This window comes from Equus caballus, chromosome 5 (genome assembly GCF_041296265.1).
Source record: "Equus caballus isolate H_3958 breed thoroughbred chromosome 5, TB-T2T, whole genome shotgun sequence".
NCBI lineage: Eukaryota > Metazoa > Chordata > Mammalia > Perissodactyla > Equidae > Equus > Equus caballus.
The window spans coordinates 27548817-27563674 of NC_091688.1; the positions used below are offsets into that span (position 1 = coordinate 27548817).

At 42.6% G+C, this 14858-nt stretch overlaps 1 protein-coding gene and 1 pseudogene across 10 annotated transcripts in view; one reads left to right on the plus strand and one right to left on the minus strand.

Moving 5' to 3' along the window:
- CD46 (CD46 molecule) overlaps positions 1-14858 on the minus strand; it is a 67552-nt gene that overhangs the window by 32525 nt on the left and 20169 nt on the right. For 3 of the 10 annotated variants that reach the window (XM_070266248.1, XM_070266254.1, XM_070266252.1), the window contains exons 2-3: positions 6645-6833; positions 5944-6046 (exon numbers count right to left, since the gene is read on the minus strand). In XM_070266248.1, coding sequence (XP_070122349.1) covers positions 5944-6046; positions 6645-6801 — 260 coding nt within the window. In that variant the 5' untranslated portion in view covers positions 6802-6833. 10 annotated transcript variants of the gene reach the window in all.
- On the plus strand, positions 14-1365 carry LOC102150612 (ubiquitin-ribosomal protein eL40 fusion protein-like; annotated as a pseudogene).

Genomic DNA, 14858 nt, shown 5'->3' on the forward strand with positions numbered 1-14858 from the left:
ACCAGTTAACAAGATGGAAATAGTAATTAAGAAAATGTTTTTATGGCTGTTTTTCTGCACTACCGCAGTTTGAGAAAAACTTTCTAAAATAACAAACTGCTAATAAAATCTGCAATTTAACTAAAGAGTTTCTGCATTTCAACATGCACTGGCCAGGAGGAAAATGTCTAAATAAATCTTTCATACCTGTCGGTCTGGCCTCTTTGCTACCTCTGGCAATCACATTACACGTGCATTTCTACGTCCTCACTTATGCCATTCTGCTCAGGAAGGACAGTGACTGAGGAGAGAGAACAGGCCCTGGAGCTTGCTGCCTGGATGCCAGTCCCAGCTCCACGAGCGACTTGTTATTGGAGCTTGGACAGACAAAGAAGAGAGGAGCCATTGCTGTAACATCTACCCACACTTTTGTAAGCTCCTTCCATGTTGGCTGAAGTGACTTTCAAGGGATTTAAAGATCCAGTGTCCTTTGCTGTCCCCTTCATTTTTCACTTTTTCCCCCTTCAGAAGCCAAGCATTAAAAATGAGAACATTCAAAAACAACTGCATACGTGGGGAAAATTAGAAAGTGAGTACACACAACCAGAGAAAGGATCAAAAAAGACCTGAGAAGAGCATCACACATCAGGCTGATACGCAGCACAGAGACACCCCACAACAATAAAAAAAATAACCCAAACAGCAATAACATAAAACATTGAGCTTTAGGAAAGGGGGATAATCTGATTTCCAGACTGACTACATTATTAGCTTCAAATGTCCAGTTCAACAAAAAAATCACAAGGCATACAAAAGAACAGGAAGTATGGCTCATTCACAGGAAAAAATAAATCAACAGAAACTGTCCCTGAAAAGACCTCCTGGTGTATTTACTAAACAAAGACTTTAAAGTAACTGTCTTGTGCATGTGCTCTTGGTGTGACATTGGTGGTTTCCACTACCACACTTTCTTTTTCTTCAATGAGCGTGTGAGCAGCAGATACAGAGAGGCACATCTTTAGGAAAACCTCACAGGCAAGACCATTGCTCTTGAGGTCGAGCCCAGTGACGCACCAGTGAGAATGTCAATTCCAAAATCCAAGACAAGAAGGGCATCCTAACTCACCAACAGTATCTGATTTTCACAGGCAAACAGCTAAAGGACAGGCACGGTCTCAAAGACTACAATATTCAGAGTCCACAGTGTACCTGGTGCTTGACCAGTGGGGGGACATCATCAAGCCTTCCCTCTGCCAGCTCACCCAGAAATACAACTGCTACACAATGATCTGCAAGTATTATGCTCGCCTATACCCCTGTGCTGTCCACTGTCACAATAAGTACGGCCACGACAACAACCCGTGCCTCAGAAAGAAGGTCAAATAAGGCCTTTCCATAGGCTTCTGCTTTGCATGCAGGATGGCCTCTTGATTTCAGCCCCACGGCCCTGGGGCCTCAGTAAAACCTGAGAGAAAAGAGAAAAACTGTCTGAAAGCTGCTCAAAGAACCAACAGAAAAATGGAGAGAGTCAAGAAAACAATGTGTGAACAAAATGGACATATCATTAGGAGACAGAAAACCTAAAGGAAACCGAAAGTAAATTCTGGAGTTGAAAAGTACAATTACTGAAAACAAAAGTTCACGATAGGAATTAAAGCCAGATTTCAGGAAGGAGAAGAAGGAATTGTTGAACTTGCAGATAGGAGAATGGAAATTATTGCGTTTGAGGAAGAAAAAGGACTGAAGAAAAGTAAAGAGAGCACAAGGAACATGTAGGACAACAACATGCACATCAACATAAACACTATGGGATGCTCAGGAGGAGAAAATAGAAAGAAAGGGGCAGAGAGAACAGTTGACGAAATAATGGCTGACAACTCCGAAACTTTGCTGAAAGACATGAAGACAAATATCCAAAAAGCTCAACAAACTCCAAGTAAGATGAACTCAAAGAGACCCAAACTAGGCCCTAGAACAAGCAAACTTTTCGAATTCAAAGACAAAGAGACAATCTTGAAAGCTGCAACCAAAAAGTGAATCATCACATCCAAGGGATTTTCAATAACATCATCTGAAGGCTTCTCCTCAGAAACTCAGAACCCATAAGACAGTTGACCAATATACCTAAAGAGCTAAAAGAAAGAAAGTGTCACCCAAAGTCCTCTATCCAGCAAAAGTGTCCTTCAAAGTAAAGGAGAAATGAAGGTATTCCCAGATACACAAAAGCTGAGGGAGTTCATGAGCACTAGCCCTCACCTGCAATACATGCTCAAGGGAGTCCTGCACGGTGAAACGAACGGACTCAACAGTAGCTCTAAGCCATTTGGATAAATAAAGATCTCGCTGATGGTAAATATATGGGCAAGTAGGAAAGCTAGTATGATTGTGACCATGATCTGTAACTGCAATTTTTGTCTTCTATCTGATTTAAGAGACTAATATTTGTAAAGAAAATAAAGAGATTACTAGTGTAGAAGCCACTATTAAAATTTTTAGGTGTAGACGCTAGTATGACATCAAAATCCAAAAGGGGTGGGGACGGATCTGTAGAGGAGCAGTTCTTAGAATTTATTGAAGTTAAGTTGGTATAAACTCAAATTGGAGGCTTATAACTACAGGATGTGAAATGCAATCCTCATGGTAACCACCAAGACGACAGACACAGAATACACACCAAAGGAGATGAGAAAGAATTTAAACAGTTCACTAGAAAAATCAACTAAACACAAAAGAAAGCAGTGTGACAGGAAATGAGGGACAAAAAAAGCCATAAGGCACATAAAAAAGAAATAGCACAATGACAGAAGTCAGTCCCTCTTTGTCAGCCATGACATTGAATGTAAATGGACTGAACTCTCCAATCAAAAGACAGAGCTTGGCAGAACGGGTAAAAAAACACATGACTCAGCTATACGCAGTCTAGAAAAGACTCACTTGGGATCCAAAGACAAAAACAAGTTGTAAAGGAAAGGATGGAAACAGCTATTCTGTGAAGAGAGTAACCAGGGAAAGCAGAGGTGGCTATACTGAAATCAGACAAAATGGACTCTAAATCAAAAAAGGCTACAAGAGACAAAAAGTGACCTTATATATTAAGAAGGGTTCAAAACTGCAAGAAGATATAACAATTATAAACATTTATACACCTAAGGACAGCCTATCAAAATACATGAAGCAAGAAGTGACAGAATTGAAGGGATAAATACACTTTTCTATTTAAAAGAGGCATTTCTACAAGAGTCGTTGGAGACTTCAACACCCCATTCACAGGAAGGAATAGAACCATGAGACAGAAGCTATGTGAGGAAACGGAGGACTTGAACAACACGATAAACCAACTAGATGTCACAGACACATACAGTGCAGTCAACCCAACACAAGAATATACAGTCTTGTCAAGTGCACATGTGACATTGTCCTAGATAGACCATATGTTAGGCCACAAATTAATAAAACAAATTAATGTTATTAATAATACAATTAATTACATGATAAATAATACTAATAACATAATTACGTAGGCTACAAATTAATATTGTTAATCAATAGATTTAAAAATATAGATGTTGTACAAAGTAGCTTCTCTAACTACAATGGAATGAAGTCAGGAATTAATGTGAAAAAGAAAACTGGAAAATTGACAAAATCTTGGAAAATAACACACTTTTAAACGACCACTGGATCCAAGAAGAAGTCACAAGGAAAATTAGAAAATACTTTGAGAAAAATGAAAATGAAAAAATAACATAGAAAAACTTACAGGATGCAGCAAAAGCAGTGCCAAGGGGGAAATGTATAGCTAAAAATGATTACATTAAAAAATTGAGAGATTTGAAGGGGCCAGGCTAGTGGCGCAGTAGTTAAGTTGACATGTTCTGCTTTAGCGGCCCGGGGTTCACAAGTTCAGATCCCAGGTGCGGGCATGACACTGCTTAGGAAGCCATGCTATGGCTGGCATCCCACATGAAAAAAAAAAAGTACTGTAAGACAGGCATGGATGTTAGCTCAGGGCCAGTCTTCCTCAAAAACAGGAGGATTGGCAGGAGATGTTAGCCCAGAGCTCACCTACATCAAAAAAAAAAAGAAGAAGAAGAAGTTGACAGATTTGAAGTCAACAACCTAACTGTACAACTTGAGGAACTGGAAAAAGAAGAACCAAACCGAAAGCTAGACAAACAAGCATATAATAAAGATTACAGCTGAGATGAACAAAACAGAGAATAAAAAATATTAGAGAAAATCAAGGAAAGCAAAAGTTGGTTCTACGAAAAGTTCAACCAAACTGACAAGCCTGTAGGTAGATGGACTAAGAAAATAGAGAGAAATGACTGACATCAGAATTTAAGTGGCCACATTACTACTGATTCTACAGAAATAAAAAATATTATGAGAGTACTATGACAAATTTTATGCCAACAAATTAGATAACCTAGATAAAATGGACAAATTCTTAAAAACACAAAACCTATCAAGAACAAATCTCAAAGAAATAGATAATCTGAACACACCTATAACTACTAAGGGGATTGAATCAGTAATCAAAAATCTCCCAATAAAGAAAAGCCCTGGACTTCACAGTTACACCGCTGAATTTTCCCATACATGTAAAGAAAAACTAACACCAATCCTTGCCAAATTGTTCCAAAAATTGCAAGGAGGGAATTCTTCAAAACTCATTCTATAAGACCAGCATTACAATGATACCAAAGATAGACAAAGACACTACAAGAAAAGAAAGCTACGGACCAATATCCCTAATGAACATTAAGGTAAAAATCCTCAACAAAATACTAGCAAACAATCTTGCAGCATATTAAAAGGATTATACACCATGAGCAGGTGGGAGTTATTCCTGAAATGGAAGCATCCTCAACATATGAAAATCATTCAATTAACGCCACATCAACAAAATAGAGGGAAAAACACCCATATGATTACCTCAATTGCTGCAAAAAAAGCATTTGACAAGATTCAATATCCTGTCACGATAAAAATACTCAACAAATGAGGAACAGAAGGAACCTACTTCAAGATAATAAATGCCATCCATGAAAAACCCACAACAAACATCCTATTCAATGGTGAAAAGCTGAAATCTTTTCCTCTAAGATGAGGAACAAGGCAAGGATGCCTGCTTTGACCATTCCTAGTCAACATAGTAGTGCAAGTTCTAGACAAAGCTGTCTGGAAAGAAAAAATAAATAAAAGGCAACCAAATGGGAAAGGAAGCAGTAAAATTATCATTGTTTGCAGATGATAGGTTCTCAGATGTAGAAAACTCTAAAGATTACATGCACCCACTAACACAAAAATATTAGAATAAATCAATTCAGCAAAGTAGTGTGATACAAACTTGGTATTAAAAAATCAGTTGCATTTCTACAGTGTATTACATTTGCCCTCTAAATGCACATGTTTCATAGATGCCCAGTATTCCCAATACATACTATTAAAAGAGCCCCATAGAACAAAGGCTATTATGAAGTGCTCAGGACCTCTGTTTGAAATGTTTCATTCCTCCACAGCAGTCTCAAAGATAAGGTTTTCCAACTAAGACACCTTGATCAACATGATGGTCCAGGCTGACCAGGTCAATGTTGGTCTGCTGGCCCCTTCCAGCGTTACCTCAGTCAGTGTAAGAGTCTCTTTGGATGGCAATTCTACCTCCCATTTCCAGAAGCCCTACTTCAACTCTGAGAGCCGGCTGTTTTAAATAGGGTGCACTCTGTTGGGATAGGCTTCTTAGTGTAATAGAAGTATTCAATTTTGCTTCCCTTCAATTTAAATTTCTTCCTATTAATTACACATCTTTGCAGCCTCCATTAAAGCCCAAGAGTTGTTGGCCACAGGTGCAACTTGTCACATACAAAGCAAAATGGAATCAACTTTATGGGCACGCTTAAGAAGAGAGGACAAAAATGGAATTCATAAGTTTTACCTTATTTCCTCTAAGGAGTAACTTACCCCTCATTACAAACATAGTGAACCTGTGAACCAAACTCCAAAGTCTCATTTACATGTTGCACTGCGCCATTTACCGGCTCTACTGGATGTGGACATAATTTTCCTAAAAGACAATTTTAAAATTTATTGTTTTATACGAATTTCAAAACAGATGTGCATCGAAATCAAAACTCTACATTGTTCTTTGGACTTTTTGGGAATATTATTTACTTTCTTTAACTATGGTAAAGCCAAACTTAAGACTCACATTGGAGCTGGCCCCGTGGCCGAGTGGTTAAGTTCACGCGCTCTGCTGCAGGCGGCCCAGTGTTTCGTCAGTTCGAATCCTGGGCGCGGACATGGCACTGCTCATCAAATCATGCTGAGGCAGTGTCCCACATGCCACAACTAGAAGGACCCACAACTAAGAATATACAACTATGTACCAGGGAGCTTTGGGGAGAAAAACAAAAAAAATAAAATCGTAAAAAAAAAAAAATTAAAACAAAAAAGAAAAAAAAAAAAGACTCACATTTACCTAGGCAACCAGCTGCCAACAAAAAGATTCCCTAGAGATTTTCAAAGCCCTAAAAAATACCTTGCTATCTAAAACCTACATTCACATGAGACAACCATCATCTCAGTAGTGGAACATGTGCCATACAATGTGTGAATATCTCCAGAGCAATTAAAAAAAAACCAAAAATGTTTTGTTGACTTACTTGTACAAGCCTCCTGGAGAGGTGTCCATGTGTTATTAGCCTGACAGATGGCAGAGGTGGGAAGAGGAGGTCTCTTGAGCTTGTACCCTAGACGACACTCGTATTCTATTGTGGCCCCAGGGCTATAAGGGGGTTGAGCAACACCCTTCAGCTTCATGGATTGGTATCTTGGTGGATCACCACAGGCATCTAGAAAAAAGAGAGTAAGCACATGAAAATAAAGCATTTTACCTCGTTCGTCAGACAGGGCCTGTGGCCTGGCAGCAGGTAAGTAGTACAGAATAAAGGAAAGTTTCTTGGCAAGATGTTAAATGACTGTCCATGCTTTTCCCCAGCTGGTGGTAGCTGTGGACAATGTGTCTTGCTCATTTTAAATAACATCCTGTTAGCTTTTGGTTTGTTGGGGAATGAGGTGAACTTTCAATCAACAGTAAATTGAAGAGACAATATCAATGTTTTGGGTTTTGATTTTTTTTTAAAGATTTTATTTTTCCTTTTTCTCCCAAAGATCCCTGGTACATAGGTGTGTTGTTTTTCGTTTTTTGTTCTTTTTAGGAAGATTAGCCCTGCACTAACATCTGCAGCCAATCCTCCTCTTTTTGCTGAGGAAGACTGGCCCTGAGCTAATATCCGTGCCCATCTTCCTCTACTTTCTATGTGGGATGCCTACCACAGCATAGCCTGCCAAGTGGTGCCAAGTCCACATCTGGGATCCAAACCGTCGAACTCCGGACCACCAAAGCGGAACATGTGCACTTAACCGCTGCACCACCAGGCCAGCCCCCATTGTTTTCAGTTTTAAAAATATATTTATAGGTATGCATCCTTCCCCACTTTTTTCTAAATTCATTCCAAAACTCACCTCTCCTTGAAGAAGTCTCTATAGAATATACCACTCTACTGAGACAACCCTCACAGGTTGAAGCACAAACTCATGATCACTTGTCACTGCACGCTCAGTCTCCTCTCGGAAGGCGAGTTCCTGGAGGTCAGGGATCACATGCCTTCTTTTTCTGCTACACTCTCTACCCAGCGGGTGCTCAAGAAATGCTACAGTAAGAGGCGGTGATTAAATAAGCATCGTGGATTCCACAGATCAAAATAAAGACGGACTGAACTACTTCAAAATAAAAGACATCATTTCATAGTTTTCATAACAGTGAACTGAGCATTTTGTAAGTGAATAGATGCCACTTAAATATCAAAATGAACTACTTTCAGTAGCCTTACATGAAAAAAACTTTGCTTTCTTGGACATTATTTTATATAATTTGCTCTTCCTTTGCTGATCAATGGATCATGCAGTCCCCCAGAAGATCCCTGAGGTAGCTGTTCGAGCTGTTCATCCAACAGATCCCTACTACAGTAAAGCTACTATATTGCTATGCTTTTAGATAAAGTTTTTACTTCTGGGTATTTTTGGGAGGAGACGAGTTCTCCTTAGAATAATGTCTTTTCTACTTTAGCAATTCCTCACAGTGCAACTAGAAGAATATTGATATGACAGAGTGACCAGTGCTCTTCCACGTCAGATGCCTGTCAATGGCTCCCCAATGCTCTCAAGATAATGTCTAAGCCCCTTCACATGGCTAACAGACTTTTAAAATCTGTCACTATCAGGACGCTGTTCACTCTTGCACACTATTCTCAAGCCATATTCAATTCTATGCAGTGCCCATTAAACTGTTAAATTACATTAGCACTGTAGGTTCCATGCATCATTTTGACCAGAGACCCTGCCACTCCTCCCACCCACTGATCCTTCAGTTTCATCTTAGATGCCACTTCTCCCTTGAAGCTCTTGACATCTCTCAATCAGAAAACCGGGTTAAGTGTCCTCCTGCTGCCCCAATTTGCTTCTTCCATAGCACTTTTCATATGCCGATTCCTTAGTGTTTATACTCCTTCCAAGACTGTCACCATGAGGACCACGTCTCATTCATCAGGACTCTTCTAGGACCCAGCACGAGAGCTGAATGAGCACTGCCATCAATCACTTCTACACACTCTTACATCCAAATTCAAATCTTTACTGTTCAGCCAACCTCTTCCAGAGGTATCTGCAAATCATAATTTTTTTCTTTGCTCTATTCACACCTATCTTCAATTTTATTTCATTGGTTTAGTGATAGACAAATCCCTTTATCACAGTTTTAAATTTCTTTCATGTCAAAATATTTATGCTTTATTATTTTTTATGAACCCATACTTTATTATATGAAACGGCATTTTAACATTATCAAAGCTCAACTCTAAATATTGTGGGTTATAGTTTTTCCTAAAGTATGGTAATGAAAGATTCCAGTAGTTCGTTCTGACAACAGTGATGATAGCAATAATTTTGGAAATAGCAAATGTAAGCACTACTTGTGCCAAACATCATTTTAAGTGCTTTTAAACTAACTTAATCTTCATGATCATCCTATGAGTTGAGATTACTTTTCCATAATAGTTCCACAGGTACTATTTGCCCCTCCTTAAGATGAGCAAACTGAGGCATAGTAAGGTGAAGTACTTTGCCCAAAAAACATTCCCAGTAGGCAGAAAGACCCAGGAGTGAAGCCAGGCAGCCTGGTTCCACTACGACCACCGCTTCCCATCACGGTCTCTCATCTGGAACCCTCGCGTGCTTACACCAACACACTGTGTCTGCAAGTTAGTCCCCAAGAAACAGTCTTCTACTGAGCCTGGGGAAATTAGAGCAACCCTAATGTAGATCTGTGTTGTGCCAAGTCAAACAGAACGGCTCAAGGTGCCCTAAAAGGACAGGTAACAACATAGAGTCTGAATTTTATGATGGTGACTATTCATTCCTGACTACCCTGTTGCTTTTCACAATTTTTCACTCTATGATCTAGTCCTCTCCTTGCTCTCGCCTCCTTTGCCCTACTGCTGCCTCACTGGGTAGCTTGGCAGTCCATGAATCCCCGAGCCAGGTCACATCTCTGAGCCATTGTTCACACTGCTCCCTCTGCTGGGAAGACCCTTTCTGCCTGCTCAGCAGCAAGTCCTGCTCAACGCTTGTCTTCTAGACAAGAAGATAATCATCTTAAAGCTTTATGCACTGGAGAGAGAGCTGGCCACATAATTTCTTTTGTTGCCTATCTCCCAGGATTCTGGTAACCTAGCAACTGACCAGACAAGGACTGCTGTCTTTGCATTGCAATATGCAGAATAAGGCCACTAAGTAACTAGGGTGTAAGCACTTAGTGATATTGGCTTTTCTTCTAGAAAGAAAGAAAAGACCTAAAATAGGCAGAAGAGACCACCCATTAAAGGACATTGTGGGTTTTGTCCGGAAAAAGCAGACTCCTTCTGGAGGAATGAGACTGTTCCCAAAATTCGACAAATGTTCCCTTCTGGGACCTCGTACCATTTGGCAACCACCTCTGAGATGACAAACCCCCCAGGCACAACAGTGTCTGCTCACAAAACCTTCTCCTCAGGAGCTGCTTCAAAAGTGAAATGTTTATTTTATTCACATTTTTCCGTTCCCAGCATAGTAAGTTCTCATTTTTACTTTCTCTAAGTTTCATACCTTTCCTGATTTTACCTTTCCACCTTAACCTTAACCTTGCTTTTCCTCCTCTTCATTTCTAGTTTTGTTACCTTCCAGAGACATCCTATTCATTTTAGTGATCTATTTTCCTCTATTTTAAATAGCTTTCTAAGTGTCCTTTATATTCTACCTTTAAGCCTATTCTAAGCAGTATTCTTTCTTTAAAAGTTCCTTTTGTTTTCTTTTTACTACCACTGTTCCCCGCCCCCGCCCCCCCCCCCCCCCCCAACAGAAATGAACTTGTTAATGATCTGTAACAAGGAAGACTGCAATCCTGTGACCCTGGAGAGTCTACAAACAGGAAGACACAGCCTCCCGGACCCTCAGCTGTCCTGCCTTAGCGTTTTAGGCACCACAGAAACGCTATCATAAGAATGGTGCTTTAAAGAACCTTCCTCCCGAGGCATTTTTTTCCTGAGCTCTAAGCTCCAGCTGAATAGTATGTTTAATTTTCTGGAATTTAATAGTAATACAAGAGTATTGATATCGAGGCCAAAAAAACCACAACGGGCATTTGGAACAAGTGTGACAAGAGAGACAAGATCTCTGCATTCTAGCGGGGAGAAAAGAGAAGAGAGTATGGGAAGAGTGACTACAGGTCAAGGGGGATTTGAGATGGAGAGTGTGTGTCTGTCTACCTGAGACAGGGTGGGCGAAGAAGTTCTGGGGTGGCGGGTGGAGGGTGACATCTCAGCTGAGTTTGAAGAATAAGAAGGAGACCAGTATGCAAGAGGCAGGAGGACCATTTTCCAAGGCTTTGGGAATAGCAAGTGCAGAAGCCCCAAGTGGCAGAATTGGCCTGTCTGATGAGCAGAAAAGTCTTCCCCGCCTCCACTCATTTGCTAAATGCTGTCAGAGTCTCAGGCTCCTTTCCTCCAGAGCGCTTCTCTTGGGTTATAATGTATTCATTAGTATTATGTTTTTTCACTGTCTCTCAATAAATTTTAGCAAATATTTCTCGACTATCTAGTGTGTGCTTGGCACTGGGGATCTAACAGTCAGCAAATACAGCCTCTGCTTATATTCGGGTGTGTGTGCAAACAGACAAAGAAAGATCATGAAAACAGGAATGGTTTGTTATTGCTGAGCAGGGTACCCTCAGGACCAGCACAGGACCTGGCACAGGGAAGGCAAATCTTTGTGGAATGAACGTTGCTAAGGAAAGAATGCAGCATACAAACGGTATATGTTACAGGATCCTGAAAATAACTTGGGCAAAGGAACACACGTGTATATGAAGACAGAGGAAATATACCAAAGTATTTAAAATGTTTGTCCTTTGTGCATGTTTTATATAACTTGACTTTTTTACCACATATATTTTTAAAGTACTTATTTCCAGTCAATGAAACATGAAACAAATGTAGCAGATGGGCCTTAAGCCATAGTTTTTGAGCTGTAGAGGAAAGCCAGATTCACATTATTTATCGTTCATTTCTTAGGATAACCGTTTCTCACTAAGTTTGGCTACCAATGTGTTTTAGGTGACTTCGGATGTCCCCTCAAATATGATCCGACCCAATGAAAAGAAGGAAACAATGCCAAAAAGCCATTCGGTAACGGAACTGGATACTGTCTGTGCTACATGGGAACAGGAAGATAATTACATGACAAAAAAAAAAAAAAGAATAAGAAGCAATAGGTTGCCAACCGATACGAATATGATCTTGGGCAAGAAGGAGCCTGAGAACGTCAGGTACAAAAGCGTGGCGCGCCCCTCCCAAACCCTCGGAACCCCAGGCACCCAGAGCCTGCTCTCACCCCAGCACTACAGGCACACCACGCGCTTCCCAGCCCCCTGACGAAGCGAGCAGCGGGCCTCCTCGCTCCACACGCACCGCTGGGCTGGCCACTTCCGTGGAACACACACCCGACAACACCGCCCGCGGCTTCCCCAGCCCAGCCAGGCGGGGCACAAATACCCCTCTCAACACGGCACCATCCGGCCCAGGGAAGCAGGGCAAACCCTCCCCACCGGCACAGCACGAGTCCCAGCAACTCCCCCACGCACCTAGGCACTCAAGAGCAAGCCCTCACCGCAAGCACCGCGTCTGCGCTCCCATCCCGACTTGGCTCAGTGCCGGTAACAGCCTGCAAGCTTTCGCTAGGGACACAGCCTGGCCCGGTCAACACCGGCTCACCCACCCCGCCGCACCGCTCGGTGCCGACCACCAAGCCTTCACCTCCTGCGCTTCGTGGTCCTCACCGCCGGGATCCCTGCTCAGCGCCACCCGGGGGGAAGGCTGGCCACGCACTACCCACTCCGCACGACCCGGGTCGACTCAGCCCCGCGCCACCTGCACGACCCAACGAGCGAAGTTCCCCCGCCCTCGGCTCCGGTCGGCCTGCCCCCGACCCGCTCCCGTTCGCGCTGGAGCGCACGCCCTCTCCAGGCTCCTACCGGACGGGGATACGGGTAGCGGGAGCACTAGGGCCCCTAAAAGGATCCCAACGGAGCACCAAGAAGAGAAGTGGCTCTCGGGGCGACAGAGAGGTGCCCCGCGCCGCGCGCAAGACGCCGTCATTTTCGGGGAGATCCCCCGGATTCCCGATAGCCGGGCGAGCGGCACTTTCTCAGCTTGGTCACCGGACGCAACAATCCCCACACTACCAAAGGGTCTTGTGCGGTACGGCCCTTGGGCGTGGCCTGTATCTCGCCGGAGTCGGAAGTGAGCCGCTGTACCGAGGCCGGGCGGGGCCAATGAGGGGGGCGGGGGCTGCAGGGCGGGGCCTCGGAGCGGGGAATGCGCGTTAGGCCTGGAGAGGACGCCGCGGAACCGGGCTGTGACCTAAAGGATCCGAGTTGGCGGGCGGCTCCGGCTCCTCCCGCGTGAGCCTGACCGCTCTCTGGCCGCACCCTCTGCAGACCTGCCCGGGAGCCCCGAGGAGGCTTGCGGGAAACCGCTGGGTCACCGCCGCATTCGTACGCTGTTAACACCCCACGCAGGAAGGGCGGAAAGGAAACGAGCTGGCGGATCGTTAGTGTTCCTTTTCCGGATCGCTGGGTCGAAGAATAAAGCGCCTCGACCTGAAAATAGAAACCGGGAGCCCAGGCAGCGGGTCACCGTGGGACCAGCCGCCTCCGGGCTTCAGTTGTCCTGGGGCGCTCCGGGCTTCAGGACTACCTGGGCCCTCAGTATTCAGCATCAGTCAGGCACAATTAGGGACAATACCTGAGAGCCTTGGTTGAGCCTCTGCTACTGCATCCCGTGCAGGCCTGCTAGAGTTCAAAACCATGAAGACTCGGCCTCTGCACTCGCAACCCCTATCGTGAATTACTCTCCCCCGCTGCCTTGAGAGCACGCCTGGGAAGGTCAATTATTAAGGGACACGGGGCCCTTAGACGCTGGGCCTCAGTTCTGTGGGGCCCTTGCCCTTGAGCAACTCAGTGTTTTTTGAAGTGGAAATATACGTGCATGAAAAAGGTAAGGACAAGGGTGTATGATGTCCAAATTCCTGGCAGCAATGAATGCTATTATTACTGAGATGGGTAGGAATTGATAACAGGGAGAAGTTTCTGGGAAACAATCTCTCAGTGCTGGAAAATTAAGAATGAGCAAGATTTATTTGTAGAGTTGTGAGTAAGCCTGTATGACCACAAAAGTAGGGAAAAAAAAAAAGGTAACATAACTGGTATTAAAACAGCAGACAAGAGAAGCTGACATTTTCTTCCTGTTAGTTGACAGAATGAAAACGTCAACCAATGTGAGTAAACATATTGGGAGCCCAGCACCCTCAAACTTTTAATTTTTAACACAACTTTTCCATATGTTAATACTTTTAAAAGGGACATGACTTTTAAACCACCGATTCCGTTTAGAGTTTATCCCAAAGAAATGATCACAGCTATGAGCAAAGACATATAATTTAGGAAAAAATGTAAACTCTTAAGTGTCTAGCAAACATAGAAGGAATTTTTGATAGGTGGCTTTATGGGATCAAATTGTCTGCAGCCAGCAGTGTAAAAATATATCAGTGTGAGAAACTATGATATATTCGTAAGAGGGAAAGGCAGACTCCAAATCAGAGTGCCTTTTGACATTCCTTTTATTAAAAGTAGTACATTGATACAAAAAGATTAATTGTGAATATACCAAAATTAACCATAGTTGATAGGATCATGGGTATTTCATTTTCTTTGTGCTCTTCAGTTTTCTATTTTGACACTATGTTACGTTTGGAATCAGCTAAATAAAAAAAATTTAAAAATCTAACCTATTTATCAACTATTTTGTTGCTATTTAGTTCATAGAATGGTGGGGATAGAGCCTGTATGGCACAGGGTTAAGGTATGAGAAGATGGTGAGGAAATGCAAGCTCTCCGTATAAACCTCAAAAGCCTCTTCTGGAATTATAAAATGTTATGTATATTTAAACAGTTCTATATCTGAGATGTACTAAAGACTTTCTGGGTTCAAAAAACCATGGAATTTCCTCTTCTTCCCAGACCAACGCAGTGTTTGAATTCTTGGTAGAGCACATAGACACAAACTGTGGATGTGAGATATAAAGTAGACACCTTAGTATCTTGGATTATAAAAGCCAGACACTGCATGATGACACTTAATTGAAAGAGGCATAATTAAGGAGACTCAGTGAGAGGGGATTCTCATTCCTGTTGATTCTTACAGTTGTAAAAGAGTGATATAACAAAA